The sequence below is a fragment of the Manacus vitellinus genome, unplaced genomic scaffold, assembly GCF_001715985.3.
Source record: "Manacus vitellinus isolate BGI_N305 unplaced genomic scaffold, ASM171598v3 scaffold_12_pilon, whole genome shotgun sequence".
Taxonomy (NCBI): Eukaryota; Metazoa; Chordata; class Aves; order Passeriformes; family Pipridae; genus Manacus; species Manacus vitellinus.
This window is the reverse complement of record NW_021938949.1, coordinates 12,906,452-12,929,563: the sequence shown is the minus strand read 5'-3', so window position 1 is coordinate 12,929,563 and position 23,112 is coordinate 12,906,452. Positions and strand designations below refer to the sequence as shown.

General features: G+C 39.2%; 1 protein-coding gene and 1 long non-coding RNA gene across 6 annotated transcripts in view; one reads left to right on the top strand and one right to left on the bottom strand.

Moving 5' to 3' along the window:
- LOC108638682 overlaps window positions 1-22,267 on the top strand; it is a 37,155-nt gene extending 14,888 nt beyond the window's left edge. Inside the window, exons 3-4 of the long non-coding RNA XR_001920029.2 lie at window positions 18,166-18,240; window positions 22,058-22,267. This is a non-coding gene — a long non-coding RNA (uncharacterized LOC108638682). The remainder of the gene's footprint in view (window positions 1-18,165; window positions 18,241-22,057) is intronic.
- The window catches only part of MRTFB (myocardin related transcription factor B), a 67,536-nt gene that overhangs the window by 11,250 nt on the left and 33,174 nt on the right, over window positions 1-23,112 (bottom strand). For all 5 annotated transcript variants that reach the window (XM_029957747.1, XM_029966012.1, XM_029957746.1 and 2 more), the window contains 9 exons: window positions 15,556-15,621; window positions 14,158-14,213; window positions 13,540-13,615; window positions 12,379-12,540; window positions 11,632-11,816; window positions 6,482-6,622; window positions 5,200-5,447; window positions 3,531-3,684; window positions 622-1,647 (listed from right to left, as the gene is read on the bottom strand). In XM_029957747.1, the coding sequence (XP_029813607.1) occupies window positions 622-1,647; window positions 3,531-3,684; window positions 5,200-5,447; window positions 6,482-6,622; window positions 11,632-11,816; window positions 12,379-12,540; window positions 13,540-13,615; window positions 14,158-14,213; window positions 15,556-15,621 (2,114 nt within the window). The remainder of the gene's footprint in view (window positions 1-621; window positions 1,648-3,530; window positions 3,685-5,199; window positions 5,448-6,481; window positions 6,623-11,631; window positions 11,817-12,378; window positions 12,541-13,539; window positions 13,616-14,157; window positions 14,214-15,555; window positions 15,622-23,112) is intronic.

Below are 23,112 nucleotides of genomic sequence, written 5' to 3'. Positions count from 1 at the left end.
AGCCACTGGGAAGTATCTGCTTACTTCTACCTTAGACCAACAGCTTACACTGTTTCAGCTTGGTCAGATTACTTTTATACCTCTGCATTTATAACCTGTCTTGGTTTATGCTGCATTTATTCACTGTGATACTACCTATAATCAGCCTAGAAATAATATTTGTGTAACCATGGTTTCTTTTTATAAGTCCATGGGAGTTCTACAGCCTGGCATTCACATGTTAAATATAATGAGCCATCATCACAGAAGGAAATTCACACATGTTCTGCAAACAGGTATACCTCAAAATAAAGTACTGGGATCATAACTCTCTATTACAATATGGAGGTAAAAAAGTGCTGGGATATGCTGATATAAAGCAAATTGTGCATGGAGGCAGTACCTGGTAAGACAATTGCTTTTCAGGAAAGAGTATCTGGGAACAAAAGTTGCAAAGAAAGCAAGTACCAGAAGCAGATATGAGGAGAGCGGCACTTAAATTTTTCTACTCTCTTCTCTCAAGCAGAAACAGGCTAAGCCTGATTTTTAAGTTAATCTTACAAGCAGTACATTTACTTACTTATACTAAATTACAAACTAGTGCCATGCAGTTTACATGATGAAAAACAGAAACCCCCTTACCTGCAACTTGATGTTTCCAACTGGTAGCTGCACTGCAGTGGCAGAATTCGGTCCCTGGATAGACAGTGGAAGGAGCAGCTGTGCAGTTCCTTGGGTAGTTAATAAAGCTTGAGGTTGGGCAACAACTGCAGTTTGAGGCTGCCTCTGTGGATTAACATAAAATTGAGAAATGGCATTCTGAGGTTCAGCTTTGGCCACGGGTATCTCCTGCTTGATAACAACTGCCTTTTTGGCAACTGGATTCTGGCCACTAGTGTACACTGACTGTCCTAAGGAATGGCTGGCCACAGGTATGGATGGACTGGTACTGGAGCAGTCAGCAGGAGCAGTTTCATCTTTGACAGCAGCATTGAACTGCTTCTGTTCCAAAGCAGCTGAGTTCCCACATGTCTGAGACTGTTGCTGTTGTCCCCGTTTTTCAACCTCAAGTTGCATTTTCAATACTTCCACAAGTTTTTGCTCTTGTTCCAGTTTCCTTTTGAGCTCTTCAATCTGCTTCTCCTTCTCTTGGAGCTTGCGGTCCTTTTCTGCCACATCCAGCTCTATGGCTGAGACGGTGCCGCTGCCGCGGCTCTGGCTGTCCTCGCTCAGGTTTGCTCTGAGGGGGGAAGTGCTCAAGAACTGTGATGGGGACATCATGGTCATCATTTCTGTGAAAGTATCGGCCATACTCGTGTCATCTGTGCTTAGACTCGACTGTTCTGAGGGAGAGGGGGATATAGGCAAAGGAGAGCTGATGTTTTCAGTATTTACTATTTTGCTGCCAGGTCCAGTAGATGTTTTTTCTGCAGGGAAGCTGGATATCGTATTAGCCACTGGTTTATTTAGTGTTGCAACAGGAAATGCCACAGTCACTTCCCCAGTGTTACCTGTGGCCCCAGCAGAAGTGGTTACTGTCACAGAGGTACTTGTAGCAACCCCGTTGTTGTTGAGATCTTGGTAGCTTTTCAGACGCTCAATGAGATCTGTTTTTGTTCCAGACACTGGTAATCCCCTCAATTTCAACTCCATTTTAAGTTCTGCTACCTGAAATAAAATAAAGCATGATAATAAAAAAAGATTTAAACTTGCTGATGCACATCCTACTTTATTACATCTCAATAAGAAAAATCATTTTTTTCTAGTTATTCCACCTCTGGGTTCTGGTAGCATGCATGATCCATGACCACATTTCCATGACCTGCTACCTACTTCACTGTTTAAGTGGCCAAAATCTTAGTAGTGTTCAGTTGTACAAAGAGCAGTAGCAAACTTATGATGATTTTTAACAAATGTTCAAAATGGAAAAATGCACAAAAAGCTCCAGTTCTGAGCTAAAAACTTGAGAAGCAAACCTGTAGATGATGGCAGCAGTGCTGCTGATAAAAGCACTGAACCCCTTTGCTACACCACCAAGACACACAGATCTGATTCTGAGAAACATTATCAGGTCAGTTGGATGATTCAATAGACCCATCAAACCCAAAAGGCTCTCCTGCTAATTAGCAACCAAGCAGTTACAGCTATGTGCCATCTGGGTTTCTTTTACAAACAGTATAAGGAGTCAAAATTAATTTCTGATAGAAAAATGTTCTGTTTTCCAGTAAGCTTTCAGAAAAAGCAAAGTGCAAATGTGTTGAGTGTAAATTAATTATGTGCTTCAAAATATCAATTAAAAAAGAACAGTCACAATGACTGGCTTCTGTTTATGATGAACATACAGCACAGCTAACTGCAGTTGGGCTATATGTGTCTTATATATGTGTCTTAGAGCTACCTCTAATAGAATAAAAGAACTTCAGGAATATTTCAGTCCTTAGCCAGTCTAGAATTTAAATTGGAGGTCCTTGTGATTTGGAAATGATGAAAAATCACAGCAATACATTTTACATCTCTAAAACCCACAGCAGTTTTCTGTGAAGTAACTCTCTACCTAGCAATGACTATCAGCTGTTTCCCCCAGTCTGCTCTAAGTTTTCTGTTTGCCAACAATTCATTTCTGAACTCTTAATCACAACTGACTTCGCTCATTCTGTGCTAAAACCACCACCACATGATCTTCCAAAACTTCTGGTTTTTGTCCCTTCAAAAGTAAAGCAATGCTCATTCCCACCCCTCCCAAAGCCAGCCCTTGGCAGGGAGGAGGGAATGAAGTGCCCACTAGATGTCCCTACCCCGCTGCTCAGGCTTGGCCTGTCTGTGCTGCTCAGAGATCTGAATCTTTAAACTCCCACAAGCTGCTTCAGGGTCGTTTTCATTACGTCCCTCACAGTATGATTTCCTGTTAAAGTATTTCTGAAGGAACAAAATCCTATGCAATGCCTTCATAGAGCAGTTTAAACAGTTGACACAGTTATTTATAACTTCAAGAAACTTCTACAAAATTTAGTGTTCATTTTCAGATGATGTGTTGAACTCTGGTAAGATCATCTCTTATTTTCTATTCTCTTTTACTGGTGTTATTTCTGTGTTGGCTTTATAGCACTGACCTCTCTGAACATGTTTTTATTAGGGCACTTTTAATTTATACTGCTTAACTAAACCTCTGCATTGATACACTGAAATTGTCATGAGGAAACTATTGCTCCAGTGTTTAAATCTGCCTGGGCTAAAATGTCACATGAAGTGAACCTTATAGTTTACCCAGGGGATCAAAATGAGGTACCTATACAATGTGTCTGAAATCCTTCCTCTTCTAATTCTTTGGAAAAGAAATGTCATTTCTAGAACATATGCATGTGAGGAAGCTCTATTAAATATTTTAAGTTCAGAAGAGCTGTGTATGAAACACCTGACACTCATTCTAAACAGTTAGGAGGAAAGCACAGTTTTCATTGGTAACAACAACTGAGCACATTCTTGACAGCCACGTTTGCAAGTAATGCCCTACAGTAATGCCCAGGAATGGACAGACCCCTCTGATCTTTTACCTTCAGGTCATCCAGGCTGGAAGGCAGAGGCCCAGGTTTCCTGCTGGGAACGCTGCTGTTCTGCCTGGGGGAGCTGGCAGCTGACGTGGGGGTGCTGTTGTTCAGAGTGTTCAGTGCCGTGTTCCCATTGTTACTCTGTTTGTCATTCAGTGGCCTTCGAGTAATAAGAATAAGAGGGGCAATAATGTCAGTGCTAATTATATTATGTTTTCAACCAAGAAATTCTCAATCTAATGTCTATCAAGCTAATGGACAAATTAACTTTTTTTACAAATACATATTTAACGTAAGACATTACCATTAAATGTAAGACAAAACAGACAAGAAAACATAACAGAGAGTAGTATGTTGATATTTTATTTTCTGTGAAGTGTACTAATTTATGCTTCATAGTTTTGACTGTTGTCATAGTATCCCTGAAGGATACTGTGGACTGCAAACTCAAGTTATACAAATTAATCATCAGCTAGGACAATTACTAAGTTTTTTGTTTGGCACCAATAAAAAAAACCCACAATACTGAACTCTGTGTATCAACCCTACATACGTGTCCAACATTCATACACAGTAAGGCAGTTTACTTTGAAGATGTATTGTTACCAGCTGTACTCAAAAGAATCTCGTACAAGGATCTCAAAGTAATGGTAAAAAAATTAAAAATGCCATCATTTACACTGGGTACCATAAGTCAGCTCTTTTATTTGGTTCAGCTGATTTCTGCAGAAATGTTTCTGAAATGTCAGTAAATGGAACATAAGAAGCGTGGGTAAGCAGGCAGAAACACCACTAGGCCAAATGTTAGGATACATGGTAATTATAAATACAACCACAGATGGCAGCTTTAACTTTCCTAGCCTCACTTGCTGAGGAAAAATAACTGAGTGAAAACTCATTTAAAAAACACTTGAAAGTCGTTTAATTTGGGGCTGTGTGACTGTGGCATGTTACACTTTAAGCACTTCTAGGAAATGACTGGTCTTAGATGATGAGAATGAAACTGCAGATAGTCAGCTTCTCACTCTGCTATGGGGTGCTGGCAGCTCTTTAAACATTTATTTTTCTGACTGCTTCTGCCTATAAATCAGCAAGTATACTTCTCACTGTTCAGTGCTAAAGATCAACACTGATGAGGAATCATATAAGCATTACAGATGAGGCTATAAACAATATACAGATCTTATCTAATTTAAAATGACTGTTATGTCTTATTGTAAACTGCAAGAATGTGTTTTGTGAAACTGATGTCAAACGAAAATAAAGCCACAATAATAGTATGTGTCATTGTAAAACACACACTGTAACCTTCTCTTCTGCTCTGCCTACCTACGACATATTCGAATGACACTGGTGTCAAAACTTATGAGTTTCAAATATTCATCTCGTCAGAAAAAATGCATCTGACAGGTAAGAGGTTCTGTTTCCATGAAACACAAAAAAAACTAGGACCACTTCAAGGCTTATCAGACTTCAGGAGTATTTTAACAAGAGAACCACCACATCACCTTGTTAAATGAGGCAAATAATACCCCCAGTGATGCACAATGCCATTTAAGTTTTCGTGGGTTCCAACCATCTAAACAATTGCAAACCACATTTCCTTGTAAAGCACTAAGCCTATAACTGATGTAAATGTCTTTTCTGTAAAGGACACAAACAATGCTTCACATACTTCAGTGGTGCAGGCAGAATTGTCTGGTAGTTGTAGTGTTGTTGCTGTTGGCTCAGGATCTGCAGCTGCAAAAACAGTTGCTGCTGTTGTAGCAGACGAGCATAGTTGGAGTCCATCTGTGGCTCATTTTTCTCACCTTTCTGATCAGGTGGAATATATTGATGATACTTCAATTTTTTCACCCTTGGCTTGGGTTCTTTACATTTCTTGCTCCGATGTTTATCATTTGGGTTCTTTGGGTGGCTTTGCTGTTTATGGATGGAAAAGATTGAAAGAGCTACAACAGATGTCATTTAAAGCAGTTATGCCTGGTGCAGAGATAAGGCATGCTAAGCACAGTCACTGCAAAGAGCTGCTGAACACAATTATCCCTGCAAACCTCCCCAAAAGAACCATCTCCCATCTCCCAAACAGAAATGCTGTGTTGATCCATGCACATTTATTACACACACAGCCTGTTTTGGGGGATATCTGAATTTGTCATTAGGGTCCTGCATTAAGTAAGCTGCTACGAGGGCAGTGATTTCAAAGGATATAGCCACATTTATACCAGAAATTCACAACTAGAGGTCATCCTGGTAAATGAACTGAGCTCATTTCAGGTAGTTAGTAGAAGTCTACATACATATATGCATTACACAGCTGAAGATAGCAAAGTTACTGAAATGAAACATTACAGACATCTTGTAACACAACCCCCTAACTGTATTTGAAATGGTTTTCTGTGCTGCTGGCCAGGTCAGTGCAGAAAGAGAACTGAGTATGTTCTTCAGATATTAAAATAGAAGGATGCAGTCACTTCTCTCATGCCTTCTGCTTATACATTAAATCAGCTAAGAAAATAGTTTTGGAAAGGGTGCAATGCTTTTCACCAGTTTGGTTACAGGTAGACTATGAATGCAAGATCCTATTAAATTATTCTCCATACAGAACTAGGTTAGAAGAGATTCATTTCACCAATAGGAAGTCGAAAGTCAGTATTGTCCTTATTCCTTAAAAATTGCTTCCATAAGCAATGTAATGCATAATTCTGCATGAAAACATCTGCCAGCTGTACTGTAAGGACCTCTTGGAGTAATGAGCTGGTCCCTACAAGTGTTACTTGACCTTAGCACACAAAAGCTTGAGTCACCAACCCCGTGTGTCCCCTGACCACTGGCAGAAGTTAATTGTTAGCTACAGGCACTCTAACATTACTCATGGACTTTTCCATTAAACACAGCCCTGGAAAAGGACACAGATAATGAATGTTGCCCTCAGATGCCAAGGGTACAGTACCCACCTTCACTAAGGTTGGCCCAGGCTTTGCTGCAGAGACAGTGTTTGTGGTCAGGGTGGTGGCAGCAGTGGAACGTGTGACGTGCTGTTCGATTGTTGAGGGAGTTTTGAGAAATTCAGGAACTGGAGAGGTTAAAGGTGGATACTAGTATTAAAAAAATATAAGGAAAAAGAGAAACATTAAAAACATCCACCACCTGAATAACTGAAAAAAAGGTGAAAAGGTTAAGACAAGTTACTATCATGGTAAATTCACAAAATATTTTTGGAAGGAATGGTGAAAACAGAACTCTTTCATGTACCTGCCTACAAGTATTCTATGAAGCACATTTTGGCACACTTCAAACATAGTAAATAAACCAGTTTCTTACCTTGACTCCTTAGTTTGCTAAGGAAACAGTGCTTTATCACTATAACTTTGAGGCTTTCAGTATTTTTTCTGCCTATGAAGTCAGAATCTTGTGTACACAAGGAGGATCTTAGCACCCAGACAAGTACTGCCAGATAAGCATCACTTTCATGAAGGTCAGACATCAACACAGGCAAACAAACTTCTTGTTTCAGCAGCAGCACAGCAGGTATATTTTGAAGACACTGATTCCTGTATATTTTCACAGAACCCCACCTCTGACTGCCAGGAGGTACATTTCTGTACCTGATTGCCAGCACAAGTGTAAGATGTTACAAATGTGTGTAATTTCTTCCATAAACTTACTATAATTTCATATAGGCTTAGAACTTCATTATTATTTTTTCCTGGCACCACTATACCTACCACAAAACTCCCCAGAGTTTTCCTACATTAAAATCAAACTTTGCTCAGCTTAAATTTGTCCTATCAATTTTTATTGTACTGAAATTGTTTTCTGATTTAAAACCTTAAAATGGAGAATATCCCTCTGATGGGATATAGACTCTGTACATAAACAGATCTCAGCCCTTGTGATCCTAGACATATGAATGAATTTTTATTCTTTTCTCACAAAGACAATTTTCATTCCCTGATCATCCTTACCTGTTACAGGTGACTCTGTTACAGGTTTCCTTAGTCTTTCCTGGACATAAGTAACTGGAAATGTACAGGATATTCCATGTAGGGTCTCACTGGATCCTTACAGTGGCATTAACACTTCTACTGGAATTATCTCTTCTGACACACTTGTGATTTTAAAGGGAAGTCCCCAGCAGCTCACAGTCACTGCCAAACACTGCCCCCAACTGCCTTCTGCCCTGGTTTTCTCTGGAGTCTTTGTCATTGGAAGGAGAGGCTTTGCGTATTTTTCTTTTTAAGAACTATTCCGTTCTATTGCAATTCCATTTCTCTCCTAAAAGCCACATCAGCCAGCTCTTTCTGCAGAATAACAATCCAACTGTGTGCTGACTATGCTTCCTACCTTTGTTAGGTGACCCATTCTTACGTCAAGGTTGTTAATGGTAACATGAAACCAGAATGTCCCCAAATCAACTCCCAGAGACACTATTACCAATTTCCTTTCAACCCCAAAATTCCCTTTGTGTCTCATTTCTGGTAATCTCCATTTTCAGTTTTGCTAGTGTTTAATATCATACAGTATTAAATCCAGACAGATGAGATCAGTTGCATTTCCATTGTTTAAGAAAGTAGTTAGATCACCTAGTACAATGTTCCTTTTATAAAAGCCTCTTCTTTTTTCTGTATATTCTTACCAGTAAACATCCCTTCGAAATTAATTCTAAAACTTGCACTCTGATTAAGTCCAACAGGTACTTCTCCCCAGTTCATTTCTTCCCATACTCTACTGTTCTTCCATGAGATTGTACCACAAAGGACTTAAAGATTTAATGTGCCCTGTCAGTGAAACAGTGTGCACGTCCCTGTCCCAGGGTTGTGTCAGTCTATGGTGGTGGGCTAAGGATACAAATGTCTCTATTTTTATCTCCAAGTTTCCAAGTGTTTGCTCTGGAAAGCATCTGGTATCTACACAGTGTCTGTTATTTGCTGGACTTGCACAAGAATTGCCAGGGGATGTTAGAGGGACTTAGCCTTTGCAAAAGGGTTCTGGATGCTGTATTCCAACATCCTGCACTCCTGTTGCTATCAAGTTCAAAAGGCATATTCTAGTTACAGCAGTACAATTTTAAAAAGCACTTAGTTTGTCTTTGAATCAAAGTGTCATGTACCATATTACCATAAAGCACAGAGGAATTCTAATGACCTTGTGATTTTCTATTTCTTCAATTTTCTTTTCATGAAGTCCCAATTAAAAGGCATTTTAAATGTTTGCTACTTCAGCTTATTCATTACATAATCTTTTACTATTCATCATTCTGATCTTTCTTGAAGCCAAATGAATAACTTGACTTCAAACATACTGAGCTGCTCTTTATAGGCTATGAAAACAAATCCATGATGACAGCACAACAAAACTCTTAAAACTGGAAAAGTTAGTAAATTAGAAAAACCCAACCAAACAAAACCAAAACAACAACAATAAAACCATCCACTACCAAAAAAACAAATCACCTCTTTAATTCACTTTGTGTGAAAACAGTGGTGTTAAACATTCTCCTCTTGCCAAAGTAATTTACTTTTATCCTTACATTAGTTTTAATCCTATGAAGGATTAATGGCTACATGAAACACAAAGCTTTTTACAGACTTTCCAATTTTACCTGCAAGTGTGAGATGAAGTAATGAACCATGCATATAATTTACTTTACATGTCTTCAAATTCAAAAAACTGAATTTAAGAGGTCTTGACTTCTTAACTTGATTACTGCATAAACTAACAATTATTTCATTTGAGTAGATCCCTCTTTTCAGGTAATATGATTTCTGCACCTTTTCTGCTGGATGCAAACAAGCATCTAGCAGGTCAACAAGCTACAGTGACTGTATTAAGAAAACAGTCATTATATTCTGTGCCATCAAGCAAAATACTTCAGTTGTTTTGAAGAGAACTGTTTAATGTCTTGTGAATTGTGAGCACCCAATTTGGTCTGTTTAGAGTGTGATTAAAATGCCTGCTCCTTCCCAGATGCAAATACAGTGGGTTAAAGCAAGTTTTAGGTCACCAGTCAACAAGAGCTGAAGTTCTCAAAGTTATGATGCGTCCTCTGAGGTCTGGAAATGTGCAGAGGAGGAAGCCTTGCAAAGAACTCTGGCTACGCTCCACTGCTTTCAAAACATGCTTTTTTTATTTTCATTGTAATAAAATTTAAAATTTATCAGAGGAAATTCAAAGAATAAAGGAGCAATTCGCAGGCACATCTCCTGTAGAGACCTGCTGGGCTGTTGTTCTTTATTTCAGAGGGAACAACAAGGTAAGGCATCTGTTTTATTCTGCAAAAGAGCAACTTCTCATGTTGCTCTTCTCACAGAAGTGGCTGTAATACCTTATGAAATCCATAAGCAAAGGACTGAAGTTCTATCTGAAGTGCTTTTTCAATCACATTCAAGTGCTCTGTTACTTTGTTTCTGTAATCACATATCTCTCTTATGCTTCCTACTTGAAAAGCTTTTGGCTGGTATTATTTCGAGTGTTTTTATTTAACTCTCCATTAGGAACCTAACTCGTTACTTAGGAATCTAATTTCATGTGGTTTGTTTTCCATTTATTCAACACAAATTATATTCTCTCAACATGAAACCCAAATAAAATGGAAGTGCCATACTTTGTGTCCAGCACTGGTTTTGAACGTGAACTTTGCGATACTTTTTCTATCTACTGTGGTAATAAGGAGAGCAATTCCAGACCCTGAACTACTCAGTTGCCAAGTGTCCCTGGTCATCCAAGACAATATGGTCTTCAGAGTACCAAGTACACAAGGCTGAGTGCAATATTATTACAGACAATTTGTAAGTCACTTCCAATATATAATGCTATGACGAAAAAGCAAGTCTTTCTACTAAAATATTTACTGAAGTATAAACTTGAATAGTGTGGTAAAATGCATCAATCTGAAACATAAGTTATTTTTCTGTGATAATACAGCTGCTTTTGTTTATGTACATCAGGAAAATGGGCTGCCTGAGAGAAACAGGAGCTCAGGGTCAGGAGTTGCCCAGCTGCAGAAATTTAGTTAAAAGCAAAGCCTTCTCCTCTTAACTGCTCTTAGTGAGTTTAAAATGACTAGCTGAGGTATGACAGAAAACATCATGAATAATTATTTAAGGTAAATATAGTAACCTTTAAATAAACAGGGTCTCTCATTAATGAATAAACTTACTGATTAACTCCAAGGTGAAGATAAACACCTGAGAAGCAAGCACTGTACAAGATACTCTAGAAAGCATCCAGGTAACTATGCTTGTGCATATAAACCTGTGCTTTCAGTAGCTCACAGAAGATAAAAGAAATTAACTTGTAGCACCTGATGTTTAATTACTGTTTTTACAAATTATTTTACATCAGCACTTTTATAATGTATTTAAAGACAGGGTAGGTGATGTTACTGTCCATTTAAAATCATAAAAATTAAACTGTTCAAAGAAGAGTTCTCTTTCACATTTTTTTGTGAAAACAGTTGTTTTCATTCAAATTCATTGCTCTTTAAATCTTCACACATTTAAATCTACTATAAAGACAACATTTTATCTGCCATGACACAGTTATTTTTCTTTCTTTCTAAGTAACTCGAGAGAATACTAAAAACCTCATAGAACAATCAATGTAAATGTCATTTTCATTTCTTAAATAGAAAATTCCTTAGGCACTTTTTTAAAACTATAAGAAAGAATATTTAGATTCTGTGGGAAACCTTTTTTTTATGGACTTTTCTGAAGATAATGGAACTGACGTCAAGTGTTGTTTCAGCTCAGTTTAATTCTAATGAGTTCAAGACCTTGCTCAGAATGAAGACAGACATTAAGTAATCAATAACAGCTGAAGTAAACCATGGCCATGACCTTTCAAACAACTTCTGGGAAAGCTGCAGATCTTCTATGGGTCATAATGAATTTCAGGGAATTTATGGCTTCACTACAGGCTATGGGAATTTCATCGCTGCCAGCAGCTGAGCCAGGGCTCCAGTCTGTGCACTCCCAACAGAAAAGGGAGTGCCAGGCCCCCCTCTGCAGCAGCACATGGATTCATTCCATGGGAAACCATGCCCCATTTCTGTAGCTCCAGATCAGAAACACACTGTGAAGATTTAAACATTTAAAAGCTGTACCTGTGTTGATGTAGCAGCATTTGGGGTTATAGGTGATGGTGAGTCACTGGTTTTTGGCTCACCAGGGGAAGCTGCTGAACCCTGGGATTCTTGGCTGGCTGGCTGATCTGGTGATAAAGCATCGCTGCTGTCTTCATCAAATGAAAAATCATCCAAAGCTTGAGGATAATTCTCTTGTCCAACTGCTACAATGTTTACAGAGAAACAAACGAAACACATTTTTTTTGGTTGTACAAATTAAATTTAGACATTCATAGGAGAATTAGCCAATTGCTGGAAAATGATCAGTTTTCAGCAGCCTAAACATATGGTGCCTATGTATTTATCGTGTTTTTAATACAATGACAGCCATATTAAATCATATGCAAGGAATGGATAAAACCAAGCGTTTAGCAGAAGTGGTTTTAGTAAGAGACTAAAAGGAATGTTCAGCACATGTGGAGTGCACACAGACACCTCCAACACACTGAGCACTGGCCACAGCTCTGCCATTACTTTGTACTAAATCAGTTCTTTTCCAAGACAGTACTATACTCCAGCTATATATATATAACTTACAAGTTTCCAATAAAAATAGGATGACTTTAATTAAATGATGACAGAGTTTAGGACTCAGAAGCCGAGAGAATAAATAGTAACAAACTCAGCATATGTTTCCTTCTAGCAAACTTTGCCCTCAGGAGTTCAATGGTTATTTTCCACAATGCCCTGGGGATAAGGAACAGAAGCTGTGGGATTTCTACTTGCCTATAATAGCTTCTTTAACACTGGAGTCTACAGGAAGAATATTTTTTTCTACCAGTTCCATAGGGCCAGGTCTCTGAGCAATCTTCTCATTGAGATCATCTGCCAGGCGAGCTCTCTTCAGCTTCATCTGCGTGGCCTGGAGAGAAGGCTCTGCAACCGTCTCTGCAAGGACACATTGCATTGAATATCCTGGGCCAACCTTTCCCCAGGTCCATGACAAACAACACCCTCCTGCCTTTGCAACAGCCAGCCCACTTTTATCAAAAACAGCCCATTAGTATTCTGAAAAGTCTCAAATCAGTAAGCAAAAGAAAGATTATAGGAGTAGATGTTGTTTATCCCCATGATTGTGTTTTTCTAGAAATGTAATCTCTTCTTAACAGCAGTAATACCTTTGGTAAACAAATGTATAATGTCCAACAACAAAGCAGAGAATATAAAATAACAAATGCCTGTTATAATCTGGAACATTTGCTGCTCTAATGGTTTACCAGTATGAGTTGTGGTAAAATTTAATCACTGATTTTTGGATTCTCTCTTCACAAATTTCTTTAAAAGTTTACCTTTAAAAACAGCTTCTAGCACAAATTTGAGTCTTCAAAACTACTTTTCAATGAAATTATGGAGATTGTCAATATGAATGTGATCTATCAATGTGGAAGCTCCTACTAGGATTTAATATTCAAATGCATGTTTTGAAAAATAATGGCTATTAAATTCACTTATGGTTATTTGGTAATCTCTATATTTGGTTATGGGGAAACACAGTAATGCAGCCCCATTCATAGAGACTTGTTTCCAATGACTGAGCAACAAGGAAAGTTAACACAGCAGGGTAACAGTCATTTATTAAAGGTTCAATAGGTTTTATATTATTATGTTTCTATTCTAAAGGTTTTATAAAGGGGGAAGCACAAGACTGTCAGATCATTTTAGGGCATGAGTAAGAACTGAAGCACTACAAGCATTCCATACAGACCATGGCATAGTTACCACTATAGAATAAGAGCAGTATGCAATAACAAACAAATACACTGTAGACACAGAGAAACAGAGCAACTAAACCTTCAGAACTAACTGCCTTTGAAGTGTAGTTCAGTCAGACAAGTGAGTGCACAGGAGCCCCTGTGCAGCAGCTCCGGGGCCCAGAGCTGGACGTACCTTCCAGGATGTGCATCCTGACCAGCTCCGAGCGGTCCGGCCGGCTGCGGATCTTGTGCTTCAGGAAATTTTCAGTCTTAGAAGAAAGGAGGAAATGGCATTAACTACTGTTTACTAGAAAAATCAGAGTCTGATAAATCCCATATCTCCACTCAATGACTTGTGCTCTCTCATGCAGATGGGTGGACAGCACTGTCAGAATATGGGGTTCGTTTTGCTTTTTTGTTTTCCTATCAGTTAAGCAGGGCTAATGAATTTCTATCTTCCCCAAACAAGTTGGGAATGTTGCTGGATTTGATCCCATATCACCATATAATCACAACAGTACAGATTTGCTACAGAAATACTGCACAAGCATAATTTACCCAAGTATCCCATCTTTAACGGGGGGAGCATTACATTATGACCACAAGTTTATCACCCACCCTGATCTGTGAAGGCTTAGGAAAGTTCCTCTCAGATTTGACACCCATATTTTATTTTAATGAATTCTTCCAAGATAAAAGCACATGTTATTACTGTAGTACTAATTTTCGATGTACTCAGAGAATTTAGTATCACACACAACTGACTATCCATTTCCAGATGTTAATCACAAGTTTACACAAAGTGGTTTACCCTGGCTCGCTCCAGGCTCTTGATCTGCTCATGGAATGCAGCTGGACTTTTCAAAGCTGTGAAGGGAGAGTAAGAGTTAAAAATGGCAGCAGTGATTTCCAAAAGAAATATCCTAATCAGCACATGTGCATGGGTGTTTCCCACCACCTCAGAGTCGTGTTTGCATCTGACCATGCTTACATCTGATTCATGCTAGTTGGGTTCACCTACATGTAGCAGAGCAATACTCCCATACAGAATACAGATATTACCACGGAACAGTTCACTTGGTCACTATGTGTTTGTTTACAGTTCCACAGTAGAAATTGTATTAGGTAAGCTTCAGAATGCCAAAATACCGTTTCATAACTACTGTATTTGCTGTCTGACCATACCTCACACTTGCTGTTATTAGAGAGAACTGGACTGTCCCTTAGGAACTACTGGTGCTGATTTAAAAAAAAAATATAGAGACCTTAAATGTTCAGATTCGAAAACAGAATGATGGTTAGCTGCTAAATAGCCCAAAAGAGTAAAAATCACTATTCAGCTAGAAATAACATAAACTGTAGAGTGCTTCATCTCAGCTGAATTGCTGGAAGGGTGAAACAGCAGCAGGCACAATCCATCTGAATTGCCATGCTTTTGGCAGAGGAGGTACCACAGCACAAAACCTTTCACACTCTCTGATGGCTTACAAGTTTTTTTCCCAGGTTTCACTCAAAAGCAAACACACTGTTCTGTTCCTGAAGGTAATCAGCACTACAGACCTGGGGGGTGAAGATGCTTTAGCAAAGCAGCCTCAGGTCTGCTGCACACCCAGAAAGCTTCAAGAACAGATTTGCTTTAAGACACTGTGCTTTCAAGCTACAATTCACCAGTGCACACTGGGTTATTTTTAATCACTTGCCATAATTTTGGTATGTTTCAATGGCTGGGGTTTTTGTTTGCTTTTGATTAAAATCACTTTTCACAGCTGAATCTCTTGACAATTTGGACCTATTATCTTGTGCCCAGTCTCATTCCACACTGTCCACTTGTGGATTCTCGATGCTCTCTGTGCGTGCCTCAATTTGTTTGGCAGCCCTTGCCATCCTACTCTTTAAAGCTGGCTTTGTTACTAATGTCCACTCAATTATGTAATTCAGTTTATTTAGTAAATTAGTCATAATTATTTAAATAGAGAAAATAAAAGGAGAATCAGACTACGTCTCCAAATCCTTGAGTTTTCCTCACAATTGCTGAAGCATGAGGTAACATGATGAATTTACTGCATGCTCATGGAGGTTACCAAAAGGATTCCACAAGTCTTTTCCAAATGCTGATGTTATTTTTAATGACTCTTCATTATTTTATATATTCAGTTGAAAATACCTACAGTACTGAAATACAAATGACTAGAAATAACACAAGTCTTACGTGGCATGATGCCCTGGTCCACCAGCTGTTCTCGTGTCCGTCTCTGTTGCAGCCTCAGCTGAAGTACTGACAAAAGAAAACATTGATTCCCATGTGAGCACAGAAAGTGCAAAACCCCACGTAGTTCAACTTCAGAAATATGCTCTGTCTATTCAGACCTGACAGTCACCCCTCAGACCTGCTGTTCACACAGTTCAGAGCAGTGACTCCCAATCCACCCTGGCAGTGGAGGTTGCTGCTCTGTGCTCACAACTGACAGAGGGGCTGCATTTCACACACACATCCACTGTTCCTAGGGATATTAAGCATACATCAAGAAAACAGTGAGGTAAGAAGAATTTATCCCATAAATTGCAACACATAATGATTCCAGAGCCTCATTACATGTCCTAAACCAATCTTCTGAGACTTCACTGCTGAAACAGAAATCACGTTTCCAGAGCATTTCAGAAGAAAAGCTGTACGTGTTTGGTTGATGGTTTTTTCTTAAGGATGTTCTTTTTAATATAAAGGCTGATTGTACATTTAAATAAACCTTGCTGAAACACAAGAAACTGAAGAGAAGCCAGATTTTATGTGGCTTATTTAAAAACACCAAAAAAGTGACACAATCAGAAACAGAGCTTATCCTCTCTCTGAACATCAGAAAATGCTGTTTTCCAGACTAAGTGTTAGCATAATTACTTCAAGGAAAAAATAAATCCAATACTGTCAAACATGGCAAAACTGTTTAGAAAGTTTCAGAGGTAACTTCTTATGTTTCATTACATTTCATAAAATACAGTTTCTCATTGTTGCTGTGTGAGTAACCAGTGTGACACACATTACATACTACATGGGGAACCACAAAACCGGGGGGAGGATATAAACATAAAAGCCTTGTATTTTCAAAAATTATGGCTTTTTGTAAATTTTTCCAGGGAAAAGAAATAATAAGGAAAAAAAAAAAGTTGTTTCTTTCTTCTACTGTTCCCTTCCCCTTGTTTCTGTATCAATTTATCATAGTGCTTCATTATCTCTTTGGCACATACAGCTATGACCCCAATTTCATCTTCTGAACAAGGGAGGGTCAAGAGAAAACATACACTAAAGATGTAATATTTACATTCTTAAATTCAGACTTGATAGCTTATTATGGATGTATGATTATAGTATGCTGTTCCCATTGTATTTCATGAGGAAGCAAAACAAGCTAATGCATTGTCCAAAACATCAAAATGAATGTAATTTCTGAAAAATTAAGCTAAGGACAAAGTTCATTGTTTCCAGAATTTAAAAGGAACCAGCTTATTTCCTGTTCTGCAGTACAGGAAGGATACTCCTCTGGCTAAAGCATTAAGACCGGGAATAGCAAGTCCTGAAAACAAGGACATTATTTTCTTATGTCACACAAACATTGAGAGCTTAAATACAAACATCTTAGAGCTGTGGCACAGCAGATCTGTTCAGATTTTACAACATTGTTACACAAGAATTACAAAGGACAGAGATGAGAGAATGCAAAAATAACAACATTAAAATGTGAATTGATGAAAAATCATTCAAAAGGTACCTGAGTCCCTCTGGAAACTTGAAAATGCCTGCTTTAAGTAGGGCATTGTATTTTCCAAGTAATAGTATATGACTGTAAAAAGTTACCTGAAGAATTATTTTATAATAGTTCATTTTTGTGCTCCTTAATTTCATGTGTCTCCAAGTAAGCCATGACCTCTTCCTAAGGTATCCCTTACCAGAAGGTGCAAATGTGTGCTGCCTGGGCTCTGGCACCAGCTCACAGGCTGTGCTGGACCCTGCTCTCAGAGCCCTCCCCAGGCTGGGCTGGGGATGGAGCACAGTTACACACTCCCACCAAAGCCACAGAGCAAGTTCAAACCCACGTGGATGTCCAAGTCCACTAGGTCTAATCTACCCAAAAAATGCAACTAAGTGTGTGCAAACACCCATTTATGGATGGATATCCAACTCTACAAATCCACAAGCTTTAGCATACAAATATGCATTAAAAAAATCATTCCCATGGCAGTGCAGTTCAAGCATACAGTCTAATGATATAATGTTAAGCTTCTAACCCTGGGGACACTTCTCAGAACTTCCCCCATCACTGACACAAAGCCCTGACTCAGTCACTAACTGGTGTGGGGATTACAGGAAAGCAAAAAATCTCGGGTATGTTCTTGTTTTGGATTTCCTTGCTTACAACCAGTAAGATCAAGCAAGCTCAGAGTCTGCCTTAAAACTAGATGTACAATCCCTGTAAAAATCTTAAGCAAGTCTTACCCACCCAAGTCATGTGAAAGAAAATTTATATACAGTGTGGCACGACTACTGTATTCAGACCCAATATTTTTGGTTCTGAGTAGATGAAAACTTGTCTTTCTTCTGTTCTTTAAACTATGCTTTCTTTTACACAGCTAGAAAGCTCTGGCAAGGGTGGGAAACCATGTCCTGCTCTGGGCAGGAATGTCATCCATGCTGTACAGCTGTATTTGGTCCAAAGTTACACCACACTTACATCTGGCTTTCTTGGAACACCAAGCACACTACAGATGTGTCTGCCAAATCTTTTACCTAGTTACAGGTCAGTTCTAAACATATGCCTCTTTATTTCAGGCCCAAAGTCTTCAAGCAAAATGACCTGCTCCAGCATCAGTGATGTCCACAGTGGAGCTGATCATGTCAGACACAGTAAGTAAACCAGAATTAGTAATTTTTTCAATTAATTCTGTGGAACACAGTGAATGCTGACAATATTAGACCAGGTACAGGAATGTTAGTACTGCTGTGGTTCATATACCAACATAGAACAGGCAGGTAATTGATTCAGAAATAATGCATTTGGGGTGGTATTTCTGATTTCTAAGATGCTTTTTCCTCAGACTGTCTCTGTTACTAAGCTTTCTCACAGACCCGATTTTGTAGGTGTAGCTGGCTCAGCTGTAGCTGCCTAAGCTTTGCTAGGATGGTGCTTTCAATGTTAGTAAACACAAGTGGGAAAGAATGTTATTACTGAACACGTTGTAATGACCAGTATTTCCAAATGTAGATGATGGGAAGCCCTGCTATGACATTTATTGTACTGTAACTAGGATTTGTGGCTTCAATTATGATCAGACATTTGGCTTAAGCTTTGCAGCCAAACTGACCCATACCTAAAGAATGTACCTGCACACAACCCACATGCACTCAGGTGTGAGCCTTTAGCATTTCTGAGCAAAACCAGGGAACCAATCCTTCCTGTCTCCTGACACTCCCTGCCTGCACAGCATCTGGGAACTACACTGGGCATCACAAAGCAAAGCAGGGAGGATTTTGAAGCTGTCCCATCTGTAGCTGGACAAGTCACAAGAACTGTGGGAAAACTGAAAAAAAAAAAGGAGAGATAGAGAAGATACAGAACGTGCAGTTATTCACTTTCTAAATAAATACCATGAACTTATAGATTACATAATAAAGGACAGCCTGTAGCATGACTAATAGGGAAGCACTGCAGGGGGAATATGAAAGAAGAGATGACTCATAGTTAGAAAGATGGTATAAGATGATAATAATTGAAGAGTTTGACTTGACCAGAGCAAGGAGGTTAAACAGAAATAAAACTGGATGAAAACCAGATGTTTGCTTTTGCAATCAACTCAAAATTAAGAAGGTTAAAAAAAAGGTTTGGTGTCTAAATTTAAAAAAAAAAAAACATAAATCCTGAGCAATCAGATGTATTATTAAAGAAAAGAAAATTTCTAAATAGAAAGCAGTAGTGAATAAAACCACTAAATATATTATTTTTAAAAGCTGAAAAGCTAAAAAAGTTTTGCTTTTCCAAACCAAACACACTGGGGAAAAAAAACAACATTTATATCTCTACAAAAGACCTGAGGACCTAAAATACTTTTAGCCCCCACACAAAGTAAAAAGCAGAGATGTTCCTAAGGAAGAAATAGCAACACCTGTACTTGAGTTGCATAACTTCATCTAGTCAGAGCATTTCTGGGTTTCAGATGGTCACTACAGACAGCAGTGACCCTTCTCTTCCCTCTGTGGGGTGATGGACAGCAGTTACAGACAGACTTGTCAGACTGGAGGTGAACCTGAAGGAGGTATAAAGGAAAGGAGCAGGAATGAGGTTTGGGAAAAGCTTAGAAGAAAATGGGGACTCACAAAAAGCAGCTCAAAGAGCAGCCAGCCAGGAAGATGGGAGTCATGGAAACTAAATCACAAGTTTTCAATAAGGAAAATATGATGAAATTATCTTCAAAGACAAGGATGAACGATGTGAGAATTGCACTTTGGCAATTTATTTCAGTGAGAAACCATCTAGAATTGAATTCAGGTTGGTTTAAATCTACCATAATTAAAGCTGACACAGACTTTGCTTATCATATATCTAGAAATCCATACAGCAAGAGATTTCTAGAACAGGCAGTGACACACAAAGCAGTAAATCTAATAAGGATGGATGAGACAGGGGGACACAGCTTCAAAAAAAAAAATCTAAAACCCACTGAAGCATTATCCAAATATAACATATATGTATTTTGCTACTTGTTCTAGTGTGGGTTTAGAGTTTTTCTTCCCCCTCCCCTTTATTTCAAAAAACCCTTTACAGTAAAGCCAGCACAGAATCTGGGGAAGGGAGAATTCAAAAGACACGAGGTGCAGGTACTACAAAGTTCCCCTGGGAATGGTACTTACTCCAACACTGTGTTTAACAGATTGTTCTTATCAGGGTAAATCCATTCAGCTTGTAGCCAGATAATTCACCTCTCACTTTTACACTGGTAAAATCAGGCAGTTACCCACATAACATCTAAAATCACAGAAGATGATCTCTGAAATAAAGGCCTCAAATTAACAAATATTTAGATATGTTAATACAGTGTTAATATTAGCAATACTCTTCCTCCTATTTCAAGTGCATGTGCAAAAGAAGGACTGTGTTAACACCACTGAGCAAATCTAGTTGCTAAAAGATGGTACAAATATTTTGCACTTCACATTATCTGGCAGGACTCCTCCTTCACACCACTGCAACTCTAAAAACTGTCTGTGAACTGCTTCTGAATAAAAGCCATGCACAGAGAGGTCAGTCAAATTCCTGTTTTGACTGAGGGAGAAGGGCGGGTGTTCTTTTTCATTTTCAAGTCAGGGTATGATTTTAACACTTGAACACCAAGAGATTTCAAAATTTCCAAGTGTTTTCTTCAGCCAGTAAAATGATCATTAAAGCCTGGATAGCTTACTTAATACCTCCTGACAAAACAGGAAAGCATAATCCCTCCTCACAGCAAGAACATCTGGTTATCTGACTCTCAGAGTCAGCACAAGTCTTGTGACTGCACTGGAGGTGTGGATTTTTCACCAGCTGAAAAAACTGAGCACCAGAGGCTGGTGCTCCCACTCTGACAGCTTCCTTCAGTGACAGCACAGCAGGGAATCAACACTCCAGGAGCCAGGGAACAGAGATGGTGGTAGGAAAGGGAGAGGCCACCTGTAAACCGAGGCACTTGATCATGCACAGCTGTGCTTCTGGAAAGCAGCAACTTTTAGAAAGCCAAGGGGTTTTGTTCTCAGCCAGGTCACACACACTGAGCCCTAACGGGGCACAGGATCAAGGACACCCACAACAAGCAGCTCCTCGAAGGGCTGTGAGGGGCTGAGGGCAGGAAAACTGGCAAACAGACACTTCAGGAGACACATCACGTTCTGTACGAGCCCCTTGGAAAGGCAGGACAGGAAAGGAGTGTCCAGTCACGTCTCACTCGGTGTGAACAGCAGAATGAGTGAAAATAAAGGGTATTATTACATCACCTCCAACAAATAGCTTTTATCAAAGCTGAGCAAGTGATCTCTGTTACAAATCTGTAATGTGTATCCTATGGAAGAGCAGTCTCAAAGTAGTCCTATATCATCACAAGCACTGGAATGTAAAGAGGCCAAAAATAAATTGATAGTTGTCCTACAGGAACAGTGCTATCTGTGCTGATTGACAAGCTTTCACCACTGCTTCTTGTCTTGAAAAAACCCAGAACACATGCTGTGCACAGTTCCAGCACTAGTAATTCCACATCTAACACAGTTCATTACTAACCTATTAATTTAAAATCAGATTTTATCTTTTTATAGAAGGTACTATGAAACAGCAAATAGTTGTTGCCATTTCACAATTACAGGGCTGAAGGAGAAGGGCTCCATCACCCAGTTCTTTCAAGTGGCAGCAAAAAGAAAAACAATGCATCCAGATTATTTTTATGTTCCGTATGTAATCATTTCATTATTTCTTCCAAAGTTTAAATCCAGTGGGTATTAGCTATTTAAACCCTTAAACCTGCAAGTAAAAATGGGAAAATGTCATGTCCAACATTCCTGCATACCCCCTTGGAAATTTCCAAGCGGCAGGAACTCCAGAGCCGGCTGCTAGGCTGGCTGCCATGGAAACAGCGCTGGAAATAGGGCCGTTTCCTTTAAATGAGGAGCTGTTCCACTGAAAGCCTCCATTTCTCCCTGCCAGCTTAAAGCAGCTTTTCTGCAGCCAGAACCTCTGCCCGCTGAGGCTGCAGCGCAGGGAGCGGCTGCTCGCCCAGAGAACAGGGGTGGGCTCTGCCATCCCACCCTCTGCAGTCACTGCAAAGCAGGCATTTGGCACCGGGACCGCAACACTGACACGCGGGCACGAGCAGCAGGAGGGCAGGGAAGTGGAACAGAGCATTTCATCCCGCGGAGGTGGGCTCAGGAGCGCTCTGAGCATCAGCTTTGTGTTAGAGCTGCAGCCCAGCCCCACAGGGCAGCACAACTTGAGTATCAAGGCCTTTCTGTGCATCCCACAGTGTTACCCCTCCACCCAAACCCCATCTGCCTGCACTTCAACGATCATATTTTCTAAACAGCACAACTTTACACAAAGGTCATTTTCCAGAGACAGAGGTTTTGCTTTCTCCTGAGCTGTGATTGTTTCTCCCTCAGCTCTATATGAGGTGTGGTACTCTATTTAATAAACTATTAAATGCTTCATTGAGACAAAAATGGTTAATCTTTTCCACTAATATCTGTTCTGTGAATAAAACAAAAAATTAGAAAATGGAATGTGCTGTATAATAAGTAAAAGAAAGAGCAGGTGATAGGCAAGGCACACATTTCAGGAAGGGTATGGAGTGTGGGGGCTTGCACGTGGCACTACACGTTCCACTTGAGCAAAGTCAGAAATTCGGTAATACAATGCTCACTTCATTTATGTGGCATGCCAAAGAAGGAAGGAAGGAGAGGGAAAACCATGAAAGTATTTAGCTACCTGTAATTTGTTGGAAGTGATTCCAAGTAAGTCGTACAGCATTTTAAAGACCAAATGCATTTGAAATTGTGGCATGCCCCACCAGCCTGAAGATGGTGACACAGTATGTTAAACACTCTCCATTTTAAAACAAAAATAATTGATCGCCAATTCATTTTGTAAAAAAAAATCAGGCATCATCTAATCGTGAGTGAATGTGTTATACTGGGTTTAGTCTTCAAAACAGCCATGTATGCCAGGATATAATTTAAAAAAGGAAATACTTTACTTATTTTACT